The 16,786-nt window shown below is 39.0% G+C and overlaps 1 protein-coding gene across 5 annotated transcripts in view; it reads left to right on the plus strand.

Annotated features, from left to right (window-relative positions):
- Nucleotides 1-16,786, plus strand: part of srgap2 (SLIT-ROBO Rho GTPase activating protein 2) — a 126,301-nt gene that overhangs the window by 78,998 nt on the left and 30,517 nt on the right. For all 5 annotated transcript variants that reach the window (XM_065241421.1, XM_065241423.1, XM_065241425.2 and 2 more), the window contains 4 exons: nucleotides 1,293-1,355; nucleotides 8,779-8,994; nucleotides 13,333-13,461; nucleotides 15,676-15,897. In XM_065241421.1, coding sequence (XP_065097493.1) covers nucleotides 1,293-1,355; nucleotides 8,779-8,994; nucleotides 13,333-13,461; nucleotides 15,676-15,897 — 630 coding nt within the window. The remainder of the gene's footprint in view (nucleotides 1-1,292; nucleotides 1,356-8,778; nucleotides 8,995-13,332; nucleotides 13,462-15,675; nucleotides 15,898-16,786) is intronic.

Below are 16,786 nucleotides of genomic sequence, written 5' to 3' on the forward strand. Positions count from 1 at the left end.
GCAGCTCGCCAATTTCACTACTTTAGGCCTTCAGCTCATTCACACGCTTTTATGCCACTCACATGTTTCCTGTCTCCTCCGTGATTTTCGTCACTTTTCGTCACGTCCTCAGTAATTCAGAAGCTAAGTCACATTTGCCCAAAAGCAGCAGTTCAAAGCTTCACTCGGACCCTGAAAACCCACAAAAATGTCAATGAGGGAAAAAAGGAAAGAAGCGGCTTTATGAAAGCCCTCTGACTTCTTTTTGGCTAAATATATTCGGTGCTTGACATTAGAGATAAGTTTGGTGTCAGGCTTTGGACTCCCAAGAGCTTTTTTCACGTCAAGCTGCGCCATCGTTCCTGAACTTCCTCTTACAAGACACAGGATCCACTAGAACTGCAAACCACCGTTTATATTTCACAAACCCTGCACCGTGCTTCTCACTTCATCTGGTTCTGAGAGGAAGTCTTGTCACATTTATGGCTATCTTCAGTTCAGCTGCAGAATTTCACAATGTGCATTGTAAATGAAATCTAATGCTGTTACATTGTTTACTCACTTCGCTTTTCCTAATAACAGCCCTGTGACAGAAACATAAACCTTACATGCCAGTACACAATAGTGATAAGGGAAGGGTTTAGCTAACTGTTAAGTTAAAACCCACAACCTTTAAGCTGCTAAAACAATGCTCTACTGTACCAATCAAATTACAGAAACAAATTAAGAGTTCAGATATTTTTGTGTAAACAATCATTTTTTATCAGGCGTTTAGGTTTAGTAATTTCACTTTAATGGCAATGAAAAGGTTATTAGTCAGTTCTTGAAATGTCTTATTTTCACAAATGTCACTTGAGTCAATACATTGGTATTTGACTCTGTCACTGCAAAACCCTCTGCATCCAAACAAGCTTTTTTTGGCAAAAACCTCCACTTCTCAATGATGAGTCTTTCCAATGCTAGTTCACAAACATGTCAAAGTAAAATGAATGTCTCTGAGCAGTGTGTTCCAGTATAATCTGATGGTAAGAGTCTAGATTGAATTAGATGTGTAAGGTTCGCTGGTGCTGACCTCCATTACTAAGAGGACAGGTGGACGTCCCATCAGTCTGTGAAAGTGACAGCCTCAGGGCGCACAACCTAAGATAGATCAACCTCTGCCCTTATGAAGGATAGCTGTTTGAGGCAGCGTTGAAACAGCCTGCCATGTGATGAAGTATAGGACACAACTAATAATCAAACTCTGCCGTATTATCTGTTCCCTTTACTTCCTCACCTCTGTCCTTTACAAATGTTTTTCTCTTTATTTTCAGAGCAAAGAGGTGGGCATCCAGTTGCAGGAGGATATGATGAAGGTCCTCAATGAGCTGTACACGGTAAGACACTAAAAAACACAAGCAAACCCTATTCTCCTAACAATCTCTCTCTTTCTCTCTCTCGTTTTGTCTGGTTTTTCTGCATCACCCTGCGGTAGCTCTGAGGAATTAGAGGCTGAACTTCTGCCTCAGTCCAGTGGTTATTTCGGTCTCTTGTGGTTGCAGTCCAATCTATGTGTTTGAGGCATGAGTTTGGCTATAGTTTATTGCTTTACCTTCTCATTGAAAACATTTTGTTTTTGCCACGTGTGGCTGTGTTAGATGGCGTGTTTGTGCTGTATAGTTTGAAAGGGATCTGCAGGAAGCATTATATTTCCTCTAAATATTTATGTGCCATGACATGGATTTGTATTAAAACCAGACAATACTTGCAATCCCGTGAAAATACAGGCACGTGTAAGCGAGTTGTAAATGATAGTAATTATAGGTGTCAGCAAACAATCAATCTAACATGCTGGTACACTACCTGACTTCTCACTACCTACCTGAGACTACTATTGCTTTTGCAATGTTAAAGGGATAGTTCGGCCAAAAATGATATTAAACCCATGATTTACTCACCCCCAAGCTGTCCGAGTTGCATATGTCCATCGTTTTTCAGACAAACACATTTTTGGATATTTTAGAAAATGTTTTAGATCTTTCAGTTGATTAAATGTGGAGTTACAGGGTCCACGACCTTCAAGTCCAAAAAAAGTGCGTCCATCCTTCACAAATTAAATCCAAACGGCTCCAGGATGATAAACAAAGGGTCTTCTGAGGGTAATCCATGCGGTGTTGTTGTAGAAATATCCATCCTTACGCAGCCTACGGAGGCTACTCTGCTGCTGCTTTGTGCCCCCGCCCTCCGAACTTGTCATACGTCACTAAGAAAAGTGCGTACACTCCGCTAATACTCTCTCCTGAATACAGAGGAGTCTAAGATGGCGGTGCTATCGGAAGGTAGTTATTTTCGTTAATAAAGTTTTAAATATGGATATTTCTACAACAACACCGCACGATTACCCTCAGAAGACCTTTGTTTATCATCCTGGAGCCGTTTGGATTTAATTTGTGAAGGATGGACGCACTTTTTTGGACTTGAAGGTCATGGACCCCGTAACATTACATTTAATCAACTGAAAGATCTAAAACATTTTCTAAAATATCCGAAAATGTGTTTGTCTGAAAAACGATGGACATATGCTACTCGAACAGCTTGGGGGTGAGTAAATCATGGGTTTAAAATCATTTTTGGCCGAACTATCCCTTTAAAGAAGAGCACTGCAGAGTATGTGGGCTGTCCAAATGCTAATGATGCTCTACTAATGGTAATTAAATGCACTAGCTATGGGTCAGATGTGCAGAGCACCGTTCCTCCCATTAAATAGTTTTCATCAGACCTACTTACTTGAATCCTGATAAAAAATAAGAGTTTGCCAGGTAACAGGATTGCACATTTTAGGAAAGAGTCTGAAAATGTTGTCATCATTTTCTCATCCTCCTGTTGTTCCAAATCTGTATGAATTTCTTTTTTCTGATGAATACAAAAGAAGATATTTTGAGAAATGATTGTAAACACACAGCAGTAAGTGACCATAGACTTCCATAGTAGGAATAAAAAATATGATGGAATTTAATGGGTACCGTCACCTATGTGCTTACCATCATTTATCAAAACATTATCTTAGTCATTTATCACAATACTTCCAAAATATGTTTTTTCCTGCTATGGAAGTCAATGGTCACTTAATGCTGTGTGTTTACCATCATTTCTTAAAATATCTTCTTTTGTGTTCATCAGCAAAAAGAAATTCATACAGGTTTAGAACAACATGAGGATGAGTAAATGATGACAGAATTTTCATTTTAAAGTGAACTATCCCCTTAAGTTTTTGTCTTCAGTTTTTAGGAATGTTTAATATTTCGAAATAAAGAGGAAAAAACATGGTTTGCTTGCATAATGTGTTACACAGATATGTAGCCTATTTTGGTATGAGCTATTAATTTAAAAAGCCTTATTACATGGATCATTAGAATGCTTGATTCTGATTGGCCAGTCGCAACGTTTGCAGGTTTGTTATTCCCAAAAACAACCGCTCAAAACTAATAAGACACAATAACCTGAATGCTGCAAATAATTTTGACTTTTAATAGCATATATGACATTATATTTACAAATGATTCAATCCAAATATTGTGTTTGTAAATTTTTGGGGAAAAAAAATGGGTTTTCTACGGAGCCCCTAAGGGAACATGGAGCAAAATTAAATAAAATTTAGTTTCACGTGCGAACGCGAAAATTTCACGTGAGCACGCAAAACTAAAATGCTGCACATGAAGGTTTCGTTCCAATGTCACCTTAGGGCAGGGGTGTCAAACATGCGGCCCGCGGGCCGGATACGGCCCGCAAAGGTGTCCAATCCGGCCCGCGTGATGATTTATACAGTATTATTAAATATTAAATACATATTTTAAAAACCCTTTTAGGCGGGTGTCTAGTTCGTTTTTAATATGAGAGACTTGCGGAAAGCAGCAAAACGCGGAACATAGACTAAACACGGTGCCCAAAAATCTTGCCGTTTTATTGTTACCGCTCCGCTAAAGATCCACTGATTCCGGTGATCCACTTCGTGTTTTCTCGCCCGCTCCGCAGCATCTCTGTGTCCACTCTCTGCCTGGAGAGCGAAGACGACAGTTTCCAAAGTTCGTTGCATTAACAGGTAGATTCATTACATTATATCAGTTGTTAAACCGCAGAATTAGTAATTTGTAAGTATGTTTATGTATTTCTTCCGGTAATGATTTGCTGTCAGTGTTCTAAAAGTGCTTAGCAAGCAAACAACAAAATATCCACATTCTTATTAACGTTACAATGCTTGTCTAATCGATTTAATGTTCCCGATCAGATCTAAGTTAATATAAACACTAAATTCGCTGTTGTTGGCACTCTTTGTAGACAAAAAATACAAAAAACACCAATGCCTTCACAAAATAACGACAGAGAACGGAAAGAGAGGCTTTTAGCAGCAATTCAACATTGCAAACATGGATTCAAAGCTCCATCAAGCCAGCAGGTAAATCATATTGAATATTTTGCAGATTGTCACACTTTAATTCGTGTTATTATATTTCCCATTATAATCACTTGTCTAAGTTGATGCTAGAAATATAATACATAATATTTAATACTTTATTAAAACCATAATAATAGTACCACCCCCCATAGTGCCATTTTTGGTTTGGGCCACTGCCCCATCTAGCATTTTCTAAATGACTGTTCTCATTACAAATCTATTCCAAAGAAAAGTGAATGGTTTATAAATAATTTTGGCATTAAGGAAAAAGAAGTTAAATTAAAGCTTTTCAACCTATAAGGCCAGTGGGTTTTGTTCAGATGTAAATTTGTGTGTATAATATACAGTATGAGTGTGACCTTATGAAATGTAGTTTTCACAGAGCTGTGTGTTTCTCTGGTTTTCTTGCTAAACAAACTAATTAATTGGTTTGTTAAGTTAATTTTAACACAATTATCAGCACACTAAGGTTTAAAAAAATTATCCGGCCCGCACTTCATGGCGTCATTTACCATCCGGCCCACAGCCTAAAATGAGTTTGACACCCCTGCCTTAGGGGCTGGGTAGTTTTCATCTCAAAAGGTCTGCATTTGTAAAAAAAAATTGCAAAAAATTTGCAAATAAAATATTTCAAATCAATATTATTGTTATTAAAATTATGTTCCTTACCTTACTTAAATAGCTGTGTAATAAGCGTGATAATGTACAGGCAGCCAGGCTTATTTCTATGATAAAAACCGGCTGCCTTTACATTGTCCCTTACTTAAAGGCGGGGTGCATGATCTCCGAAAGCCAGTGTTGATATTTGAAATCACCTAAATAAACACGCCCCTACCCCAATAAAATCTGGACCTTCTTTTGATAGACCCGCCCCACAATGATGTCGGTTAGTTACTGCTGATTGGCTACAAGTATGTTTTGGTCCTCGGCCCGACTTTCTTTTTCCAAAGTGTTTTTAAAAAATCATGCACCCCGCCTTTAATGAATTTTTATTTGATTAAATAATCAGTTCAAGCTATTTTATATATATGTAATACTAAAAGAAGTAATTGCCTTATTTATGTAAATTTCCTTACAATGAACCCTTTCAATGCTTACATTCTAGAAATAAACCTTTAATAGCAGTTAACCTCTGTTTTAACCCTCAGTGACAGTATGATTACTGTTTTATAGACTTTTCCAGGTTTCCGCACCACCACAGTGACCCGTATTCCCAGCACTGCCGAAATTAGCAACATTTCATGGAAAACTCGTGGCTAATTCAGTGTATCCATAGTTGTGTTATTATCCGGCTGAAAATGTATTATCATTGCATTCTGATACACGACACAGTTTTGCACATGACCTTTATGCCTTTAATTAGTGGTGCACCACTCGCAGTGAAATAATCCTAATGATTTCAGCCTTTTATTTCTACTGGAGGACACATGAAATTAGAAGTGCATTTGTAATTTGGCACATATTTCTGTATTCCTTGCTCTTGTGGGGGAGAATGAAATAGTCTGGGGTTTTCAGGGTGGGGTTTTGTGTCTCGTGGTGGGAGGAGGTCTTGTGACACAAGCTTGCTATGAATGGTGAGTGGATTCCCCCCATATGCATGCACACATGGTCGTCTGGGAGATGACAGCCTGTTTCAATAGCCCATAAAAGCATGCAAATCCTTTAATTAAAGAGTCAAGCATGATAAAAATAAACCGGGCGCCATTTTTGGTGACATCTGCACTTTTTATTAATGGAAAGCTGAGGGTAAATATCTCCGCTCTTCTCTCAGGCCTGTCAAACAATATGATCTCCAGCATTGTTCCTCAAGATCTCAACAAACTGTTAAATTATTAAAGGGATAGTTCATCAAAAAAATGAAAATTCAGTCATCATTTACCAAGAGATCCGAGTCCATTCCCTTCATTTGTCGTATAGACGGGGACTGATAGTTCCGTTTCTTCTCTTCGGTCTTGGCAGGGAGTTCGATTGCAAACACGAGTGATATCACTTTTCCTCCGAGATGGAGTCTGGAATGAGATTCTTCCTTCATTCCCATTTCCAATTGTAGCATCTGCTGAATACAAGTATCCAGCTTGGTGGCATCTTCCATTCTGGCAACAAGTAGCTTAAGTCACACTGGGCTTAGATGTATATTCTCTGTTTCGTATTTTTAATGGGGTCATGCTGTAAAAAATGTATAATGGTTTCCCTAAGGCTCTAAGTTTTGTAATTTTTCTTAATGATTTTCTACTTTTCCATGACCCCTAGCACATAAACAGTCTGTTTTTTATAGCTGTGCCTTTAAAGTCCCCATAAAATCAAAATTGAAGTTTTATGGCTTTTACTATGAATGTATTAGCCTTAAGGATATCTAACACTGTGCTCCAAAACATTGACAAAATTTGCATTTAGAAGACATAAGCATTCAAATTTACAGTCTTTCACTTCCGCCAGTACCGAACAACACTTTTTATGACATCATTCTGCACTTAAGCTTCTCATCAGATTCCAGGCTGTGAGTTAAACTAAACACTATTGACAATTTTAAAAGGGAGAGGAGCCACTCAAGATCCCTCAACTTCCTGTTTTAATGACACTTGCGTTAACAGATCGAACAAAGTTGCACAAGGCACTTTAGACTTGCTATACATTGCCAATACATAGGTTATATGCTTTTTTATACAGCCATACAGCTTTTTATGCCTTTTACTACCAGCATGCAATGTTTTGTCCTTTATTTTATAAGTATAATTTTCTGAAGTAAAATTATTAAATTATATGGCATCAAAAATTATGTGTTGTTTCAACCCATGGTTGGGTGGTTCAGAAATTGATTAACCCAACTAACTGCTGGATAAAATTAATCTACAACATTCTAGGTTAGTTTTAACCCAACCAACGGATTTGTCCATAAAATCCAGCATTTTTAGATAAATACAGTACTGTTGTCTGGTTTTCCCAGTGAAATGTGTATCTTCCAGTCTATCTTCCCGTTTTTCTTCTCATGTATTGTGAACTAATGGTATAAAGCTTGCCGTAGGTTTGATTGGTCTAGGTAATCTAATTTTCCTCCGTAATCGGCCTCACTGGAACGGTAGCCCTCATGATGGAAACCCATGGTGTAACAGCCATACATTTCCCTCTCCCCCTCCCCAAACAAATTGAGCTAGAAAGGAAAATCTGTTTTGCCCGGCATGCCTGTGAGTATAAACGATTTGTGCAAATGATTGTGGAGCGTAGCAATTTCTTTGAGCGCTTAGGAGTCATTTGTATTGTGAATAACTGTGCGCAATTGAGGCAAAGAGGTCACAGGTTCAACTGTTTTCTTGTTTCAGCCCTGTTTTTGCCTGTAACCTATCCCTGCAAGTGGTCTTTATGAGTATGACCACCTATATAGATTCTTGAGTAATTTAAACAACCCAGTAAGACACAAATGTCACCACAGTTTAAAGCATTGCTGAATACTCATATGTCAAATGTAATAATGCTTTCTGATTGAATAAGAATCATGCAGCTTTGCAATTCTGTAAGTTCAAAAGTGCATAAACGAATTTGGCTTTGTTCATACTACTATGCATATTTATTGTTGTTTTTTATTTATTTTTGTGAATGCTGAAATGCAATTTGTTCAGAAAGTGTAGTCAATATTAAGTATACCATATCTATTTGCATGAAGCAAGCATAAATAAGTAGCTGCAACTTTAAAGGAAAACACCACTGTTTTTCAATATTTTACTATGTTCTTACCTCAACTTAGGTGAATTAATACATACCTATCTTTTTTTCAATGCATGCACTTTTAATCTTTTACAGCGCTTCTTGAATATGTTAGCATTTAGCCTAGCTCCATTCATTCCTATTGCTCCAAACAAAAGTTTTATTCTGTGCCACCATACTTACTGGTGTAACTACTCATGTAAGAGTCTTTAAATAGGGAAACATGGAAGATGTGTGGCGGCTTCTAAATTCATCCCTGTTTGGATCCTAAGGAACGAATGGGGCTAGGCTAAATGCTAACACATTCATGACGCGCTGTACGAAGATTAAAAGTGCACGCATTGAAAAAAGATGGGTATGTACCTGTATTAATTTGTCTAATTTGAGTTAAGAACATAGTAAAATATTGAAAAACGGTTTTTTACTTTTTCCTTTAAAAAAAGTACAGACGTCTGATGAAAAAAGAAAATAAAAACCCAAAATCTGTTCTGAAACTTGAAATTAGATTTTGAACCTAAATTGAATGGTATATATGTTTTTTGGTGTTTAGCTACACTTAAATACCCTAAATATAGTTAAGTCTGATACTCCATAAAAGTAAGTCAGAAGAAGTCAAGCTCATACAGTCAACTTCAGCCACATTTACCCTTTTCCTCCTCACTCCACAGGTGATGAAGACCTATCACATGTACAACATGGACAGCATCAATGCGGAGAGCAAACTGAAGGACGCAGAGAAACAGGAGGAGAAGCAGATGAGCCGCAACGTCCGGCATGAGGACAGACAGACCCCTCGCTCACCTGACTCCATAACCAACATCAAGATGGAGGAGAAACATGTGCGCCGCAGCTCTGTCAAGAAGATCGAGAAGATGAAGGAGAAGGTGAGATTGAGGAATGAAGCAGAAAGGATCAAAACGTTGAAACTGAGAAAGTGTACTATGATGCCTATTGATGCCAATTGACAAATAAGTCATTAAGAGGATAGTTTACCCAAAAATACAATGAGGTCATTATTAACTCATCCTTAAGCCTGTATACATTTGTTTTGCTGAACATAAAGGAAGATATTTAAAAAGTGTTTGTAACCAAACACATCAGGGGCACTATTTACTTCCATAGTATTATTTTTTTTATTAAATGAAAGTCAGTGGTGCCGCTGATCAGTTTGATTAAAAAATATTCTTCAAAATATATTCCTTTGTGTTCAGCAGAACAAAGTAATTTATCCAGGGTAGGTAAAGGATGACATTATTTAAATTTTTTGGTGAACTACCCCTTTAACAAAACAAACCTCTCCATTTTAAACCACACCTATTGAGTGTATCAGTGGGATAAGGAAAGAGTTAATAAAATAATGGATCAGAGAGGTGGAGAGTTTCTTGAACAGTTGAGACAGAAAATTTGGAGGAAAGGTGAACGTGGGCAGAAGAGGAATGAACAGATGGGAGAGATTTCAGGGAATGGAGAAGGTATTTGAACAGGAGTTGAGAGAGAGAGAGAGAAGCAGAGAGCAGTAAGGTGGTGAGAGCTACAGACCATGTCGATATTGCCAGATGGTGTTGAGGCCTTGAGGGTCCCAAACCTGATCCTGCACAACGTTAATGGCCTGTTGATATTTACCATAGCTGTTAAAGGAAAACACCACCGTTTTTCAATATTTTATTATGTTTTTACCTCAACTTAGATGAATTAATACATAACTAGCTTTTTTTAAATGCGTAAACGTAATCTTTGTACAGCGCGACGTGAATGTGTTAGCATTTAGCCTAGCGCCATTCATGCCTTAGAATCCAAACAGGATGAATTTAGAAGCCACCAAATACTTTCATGTTTTCCCTATTTAAATACTGTTACATGAGTAGTTACACGGATAAGTATGGTGGCACAAAATAAAACCGGAGAACTATATTGTATTGCAGAAGAGCACTAAGTTTGCAGCACTTCAACCTCGGGCGCAGTAATATTGACAGAGGTTTGAGCGAAAGGGGGTATAGTCAGGAGTGATGATGTTACTACTTATGTAACAGTGTAACTCATGTATCTCTCCCAAAGTTGTTCTAACCATAGATATGTATATAAAGGCTAGATGGCTCGTCCGCGCTGATGGCCAATTGAGTTGAACGTCCGCATTTTGGCGGCCATCTTAGGACAGGGCGCTCGCTCACTCGTAGCATTGAGTTTTAATGATGCAGGTACTTTTAAATGACCATAACTTGCTTAATTTTTTACCGATTTTCAAACGGATTGGTTTGTTATAAACGTCAAAGATGTCCCTATGACACAGAATACGTATACTAAAAATAAATAAAAAATTCATGAAACATGTTAAAGCATCCATAATTATAGCCACGTTAAAAACGTTTGTAAAAAACCAAACCGTTTATAAATCCGTCAAGAATTCAGCAAGTTACGAGCATTTTAGTTGGCGTATGTCACTCACCTTCCGTCCACAGCAGCAGGGAGCAGCACTATGGCAGCACTGACCTAAGATGGCCGCCAAGTGACGACACAGCTGACTCCGCCTTGAGCCATCTAGCCTTTATATACATATCTATGGTTCTAACCACCAAGCCCAAGCAACGATAGAAAAAAGAGAGAAAACAATACATAAAATGACACGAAAAAGAAAGTCGTGCTATGGACACGAAAAACTATTTTATTGAAATGTATTTTATTCAAAATTGAAGTGACATGGGCGGCGCGTTTGCGCCTCAAACACGCACTATTCGCCTCAAACGCGTCTATGCCCAAGTTGAGCGAAAAATTCGCATGACATGAAGTTAAATCCCGCTAGTAATCTATAGCGAGTAACGCAATACCCTGCGTTTGGTGTGTACGTAGCATTACATTCTCCTGTAGGTGCATGCGTGACCTACGCGTACAATATAAAAATTTTGCTTTATCTGATGACAAAAATTACGTCACATGCACTGTATGCGGCATGAATGTATGAAGCATTGCATCTCAAAAGCTACATATTACACCAGACGCGAGTTTAACGATTTGCACGAGTAGATTAAATCCAAAGTCAATGCAAAGACACAATCAGACGTGTTCTCGCGTGGGACGATGCGAATGATGTGATATGGGTGGCACGTTTGCTGCTAAAACACACGCTATTTGCCTCAAATGCGTCTTCGCCCAAGTTGAAAATATTAAACTCGAGCGAAAAATTCACATGACACGAAGTTAAATCCCGCGAGTAATCCATAGCGAGTAACGCGACGCCTGCGTTTGGTGTGTATGTAGCAGTAGATTCTCCTGTAGGTGCATGTGTGACCTACGCGTACAATTTAAAAATGTTGCTTTATCTGATGACAAAAATTACGTCACATGCACTGTATGCGGAAACCATGCGCATTTGCATCTCAAGAGCTACATATTACACCAGACGCGAGTTTAACGATTTGCACGAGTGGATTACATCCAAAGTCAATGCAAAGACACAATCAGATGTGTCCTCCTTTGGGACGATGCGAATGACGCGATTTGGGTGGCACGTTTGCTGAGAAAACACGCGCTATTCGCCTCAAACGCGTCTTCGCCCAAGTTGAAAATATTCAACTCGAGCGAAAAATTCACATGACACGAAGTTAAATCCCGCAAGTAATCTAGATGCTCCGCGTTTGGTGTGTACGTAGCATTGCATTCTCCTGTAGGTGCATGTGTGACCTACGCGTACAATGTAAAAATGTTGCTTTATCTGATGACAAAAATTACGTCACATGCACTGTATGTGGAACGCATGCGCATTTGCATCTCAAGAGCTACATATTACACCAGACGCGAGTTTAACGATTTGCACGAGTGGATTACATTCAAAGTCAATGCAAAGACACAATCAGATGTGTCCTCCTTTGGGACGATGCGAATGACGCGATTTGGGTGGCACGTTTGCTGAGAAAACACGCGCTATTCGCCTCAAACGCGTCTTCGCCCAAGTTGAAAATATTCAACTCGAGCGAAAAATTCACATGACACGAAGTTAAATCCCGCAAGTAATCTAGATGCTCCGCGTTTGGTGTGTACGTAGCATTGCATTCTCCTGTAGGTGCATGTGTGACCTACGCGTACAATGTAAAAATGTTGCTTTATCTGATGACAAAAATTACGTCACATGCACTGTATGTGGAACGCATGCGCATTTGCATCTCAAGAGCTACATATTACACCAGACGCGAGTTTAACGATTTGCACGAGTGGATTACATCCAAAGTCAATGCAAAGACACAATCAGATGTGTCCTCCTTTGGGACGATGCGAATGACGCGATATGGGTGGCGCGTTTGCTGCGAAAACACGCGCTATTCGTCTCAAACGCGTCTTCGCCCAAGTTGAAAATATTCAACTCGAGCGAAAAATTCACATGACACGAAGTTAAATCCCGCAAGTAATCTAGAGCGAGTTACACGATGCTCCGCGTTTGGTGTGTACGTAGCATTGCATTCTACTGTAGGTGCATGTGTGACCTACGCGTACAATGTAAAAATTTTGCTTTCTCTGATGACAAAAATTACACCACATGCACTGTATGCAGACTCTCGCGTACTTTACAAAAAATGCCCATACTTCGGCCTTGACTGTGCATTGTCACTACACCAAAAAAGCATGTAAAAGATAAATGACAAGTGTTCATTATCGTGTTGTCTGATTAATATAATGATCGACAGTCATATTCCTCAAATTCAAGTAAGCAGATTCCAGCAGTGCGCAATTTGACACAGTGGTAGTAAAATTCAGAGCACTCGACAGCAGTTTAAACAATGAATCAAAATGCATGTGTCAGTCAGAACAGTACACACTGTGTGGAGAAGGTCAGTAAATGATGTAAGTAGATGACATAAGGTCAGGGCGCATGCATTAGCATGTCTGGGCCAGATACTGTTTTCAATTCCTGTCTTTGTCTTTCTGGAGACCTCTGGTTACCATCTCTGTCCAGTACCGCCAGCTGACAGAATGACTGATGTGTTCGTCACTGATTTGTTCCACTAAGGCCATCTCTGTTTCCACAAGGCCGACAGCAGCTCGTATATGTAGGATTTACTAGAGAGAACTTGTGGTCACTTCGTGCTGCCCATTGACTGAGAGAAACTTGTGGTGTTTATGTTGTGGTCGCAACTCTGTAAAACATGTGCTCATCCATGCTAAGTTCATAATAGATATTTTTATATGTTTGTCTCTTTGTCTGTCTTCATCGTGGTCTTATTTTCTATTCTCAGCGACAGGCCAAGTACACTGAGAACAAGCTGAAAGCCATCAAGGCCAGGAATGAGTATCTTCTGGCACTGGAGGCCACCAACAGTTGTGTCTTCAAATACTACATCCACGATTTGTCCGACCTCATAGATGTAAGTCGACCTTTATCAAACCAATATACTACTATACCTTAAAAGAGGCATCGGTTTTACTTGCTCTGAAACCGAATGGGTCACTCATAAGGATTCCTGATGGTTAGGAAGCTGACACAGTAGTCAGTTGCTTGTGTTGGCAAGGAGCTTAATGGGATTTTGTACAGGGTGTGTGTGCTTCTGTTATACTGTTATACAGGAATGTATTAGAAACTATTTTTGTATTCCTCCCTAAGATCTTTTTCATGTTTCAATTCTGCTTTAATCAAATTTCTTCATATTTTTACTTACTGAGGAACTGCAGATATTTTCATGGTTATTATTTCACTTCATAATTTACTCAAGATTGAGTCATATTGAGTTGATCTAAGGCAGTGTTTCTCAAACTGGGGGCGGACATTTTATAAAATACATTAATTTTAAAAAATTCTGTGTAATAAAAAAATAAAAGGCTACTAACCAACAGAACTACACTGTATCATTTAATATGTTTTGTTTAATTCAAAATCTAAGTTTGAGATCGTTTAATGTCATAAATCGGGTGCATGCCGAAAAGTTTAAGAAGATGCATTGTCCAGCAGTGGGGTGATCCTTATTTTTCAACTTTTTAAAGTTCATGCTCTCACCCCACCAATATGTTTGAATAAATAAAAAAAATAGGCAAAATTATTTAATATTAATTTATTTAGAGATTGCTCAAGACCTTTGAAGTTTAACACATTTGCGTATTATGTGATACTTTGTGCAGCAATGGACTTATTTGACCATGCTTCATGCAATTAAAACTCCTGTTTTAGTTGTGATAAGTCTTTCAAAGCAAGAAAGCTTCAATGTGAATGAAGCACAATAGACAATATACACTGAGACAATGGCTGAAGCAACATGAAGCAATTCCGCTATATGGTTACTCGGATCAGAAGAGACTGAAATAACTGGAACAAAGTTACCCTTCAAGAAGCAAGTTTTATGTGTGTTGTGCGTTTTTAAAGTTTTCGCAAAAATATGTGATTTCGAAAATATTCAAATGCTTTGCAACCTCTAGATATTGTAGGAACAATTAAAACATTTGCACAGTGTTTTTTTTATTAATATCCTAACACATTTAGGGGGTGAGAGTTGAACATAAAAAAAAGAATTGACCCATTATAAGGACCACCCTATCCATCAGTGTCCTACATATTTGTCTCACTATGTAATAATATCATGTGACAATAGGGAATGTGGTGTCTTCTCAGGCTTGTTTTTTTTTCAAGTCTGACCCTGCAGGTATACATGCAAAAGCCCCCTGGGTGAGCTCCGTCAGAGGGCCCACTTGTCCCATCCTATCATAACAGTGCACATACAAAGTGGTTATATTACCCTCATTTGCGGCCCGCACGGGAGAGCCTCTGTGGCTGTGAATACAAATGATGGATTAACTTTGTGCAGTCTTTCATTTAAAGCAATCAGAGCATGGAAGTAAAACTGTCAAACCACATGCATGTTAATAGAAAGGTGGGCGAGTTGGTTTCCTCCCTAAGGAGATTTGGGTGTGTTCTGTGTTTGGATTGGGTGGCCCTGTTCATAAAAATAATAAGCTGCTTTCATTCTGAATTTTACAAAAGTACAGAATCCTCAAGCGTATTGTGTCGGAAAATGTTTCATAGAAAATTTGAGCACAATATGTAAGGATTTTGCATTAAATATCCAAAAAGCACTGGCACACTTCTCTATGTAAATTATCCCAAATGTTTCCAACAAGATTTAAATCCAGAGAAATTAGCAATTTCAACCAGTGTAAAGTGTCCCAGAGTTGAAAAATGTTCATCTTTGGGTGAAACGCTCAGGTTGTCAATGTCACAATGCACTTAGCCATCCAATCACAGTGGAGAAGGGGTGGGACAAATACCACAACAACCAACCGGCCAAGGACTGGTAAACAAAACAGAAGTATAATGGAAACCAAAGCTCTTAGGTGAAAAAACACTGGCAAGCGCCAACAGTTGGCGTTTTCAGCCAAGTTTAAATGCTTTAGGGTATATGCCCCCTTATTGTTTTAATTAAAATGATACATTGTGCTAGGGTGGGGTCACACCCAGGCTCAGAATCAACCATTTTTTATACGTTCTCATTTAATTCTACTGAATTATGTATTAGGGTACAATATGGCACCTTTTGTTTTTGAATCAATAGCCCAAAATACCAATCCAATTCTTGTTTGATTTCCCCTCTCAGTGCTGTGACCTGGGCTACCATGCCAGCTTAAACCGTGCACTGCGTACCTACCTCTCAGCCGAGTTTAATGTGGAGACTTCCAAACATGGCGGCCTAGAGACCATTGAGAATGCTGCGGAGAACCTGGAGGCCAACGCCGACAAACAGAAGCTCATGGAAACCTACAACAACGTCTTCTGCCCTCCGATGCGCTTCGATTTCCAGTCTCACATGGGAGATATGGTCAGTTTGTGTGTGTCGGTTATGATCATGACAGTTTTTGGCAATTATTTTCATGCCCCAAGCGATGTACCAACAGCAGAGCAAAAATCCTGGGAAACATTGACACAAGCGAAGGCTGCTGTACCGGTGGCAAAACTAGTTATAATGCTTTTGTATTTTGATAGCATCAGTAAATACATTCTTTCAGTAGTGTTACACAATCAATATTGTCTCTCAGAAGATGTGTCGTGCTGTTACTTGTACTGCATGTGTTGAGACTTTTGCTACCAACTCAAGTGGAGCGAGTCATTTCTCAATCTGATGTCAAGGGTAGACATGCCAGCTGAGAGACCTCAGCTGACTCACTCCTGTTTTGTATTGTATTGGCATTGTGTCCTTAAACACCCCGGGCCCTATCTTGCACCCAGCGCAATTGACTTTGTCAGTGACGCATGTATCATTGTACAGTATTTTGCACCGGCGCACAGCGGGTTTTTCCCTCCACAGACGCACGTTGGCAAACTAGGGAATGAACTTGCGCTCCCTGGGCGGTTCAGCGCAAAAAAGGAGGCGTGTTCCGGCGCAAACCATCCCTGATGCTATTTTGCAGTTTCAAAAAACAATTGCGCCACTGACCAGAAAAAAATTGTCTTAAGTCAGTGGCGCGTTGCGCATGGTTCATTATGCTATTTTAAGGGCGCATGCTTGACCATAATGTATAGCGTGCACAACGCGCACACACTTTGCTTATCTAATCTACACAGATGCAACGGTTATTTTTGCAAATCATTAATTGTTACAATAAAAAATATTAACACATGAGATAAGGGAAAGCATTGTGGTGAGCATTGGGGTAATAGTTTTTATTTATTTTGTGTGGCTGCGTTAAAAAATGATCATGCAAATAACG

This window comes from Paramisgurnus dabryanus, chromosome 14, assembly GCF_030506205.2.
Source record: "Paramisgurnus dabryanus chromosome 14, PD_genome_1.1, whole genome shotgun sequence".
NCBI classification, from domain to species: domain Eukaryota; kingdom Metazoa; phylum Chordata; class Actinopteri; order Cypriniformes; family Cobitidae; genus Paramisgurnus; species Paramisgurnus dabryanus.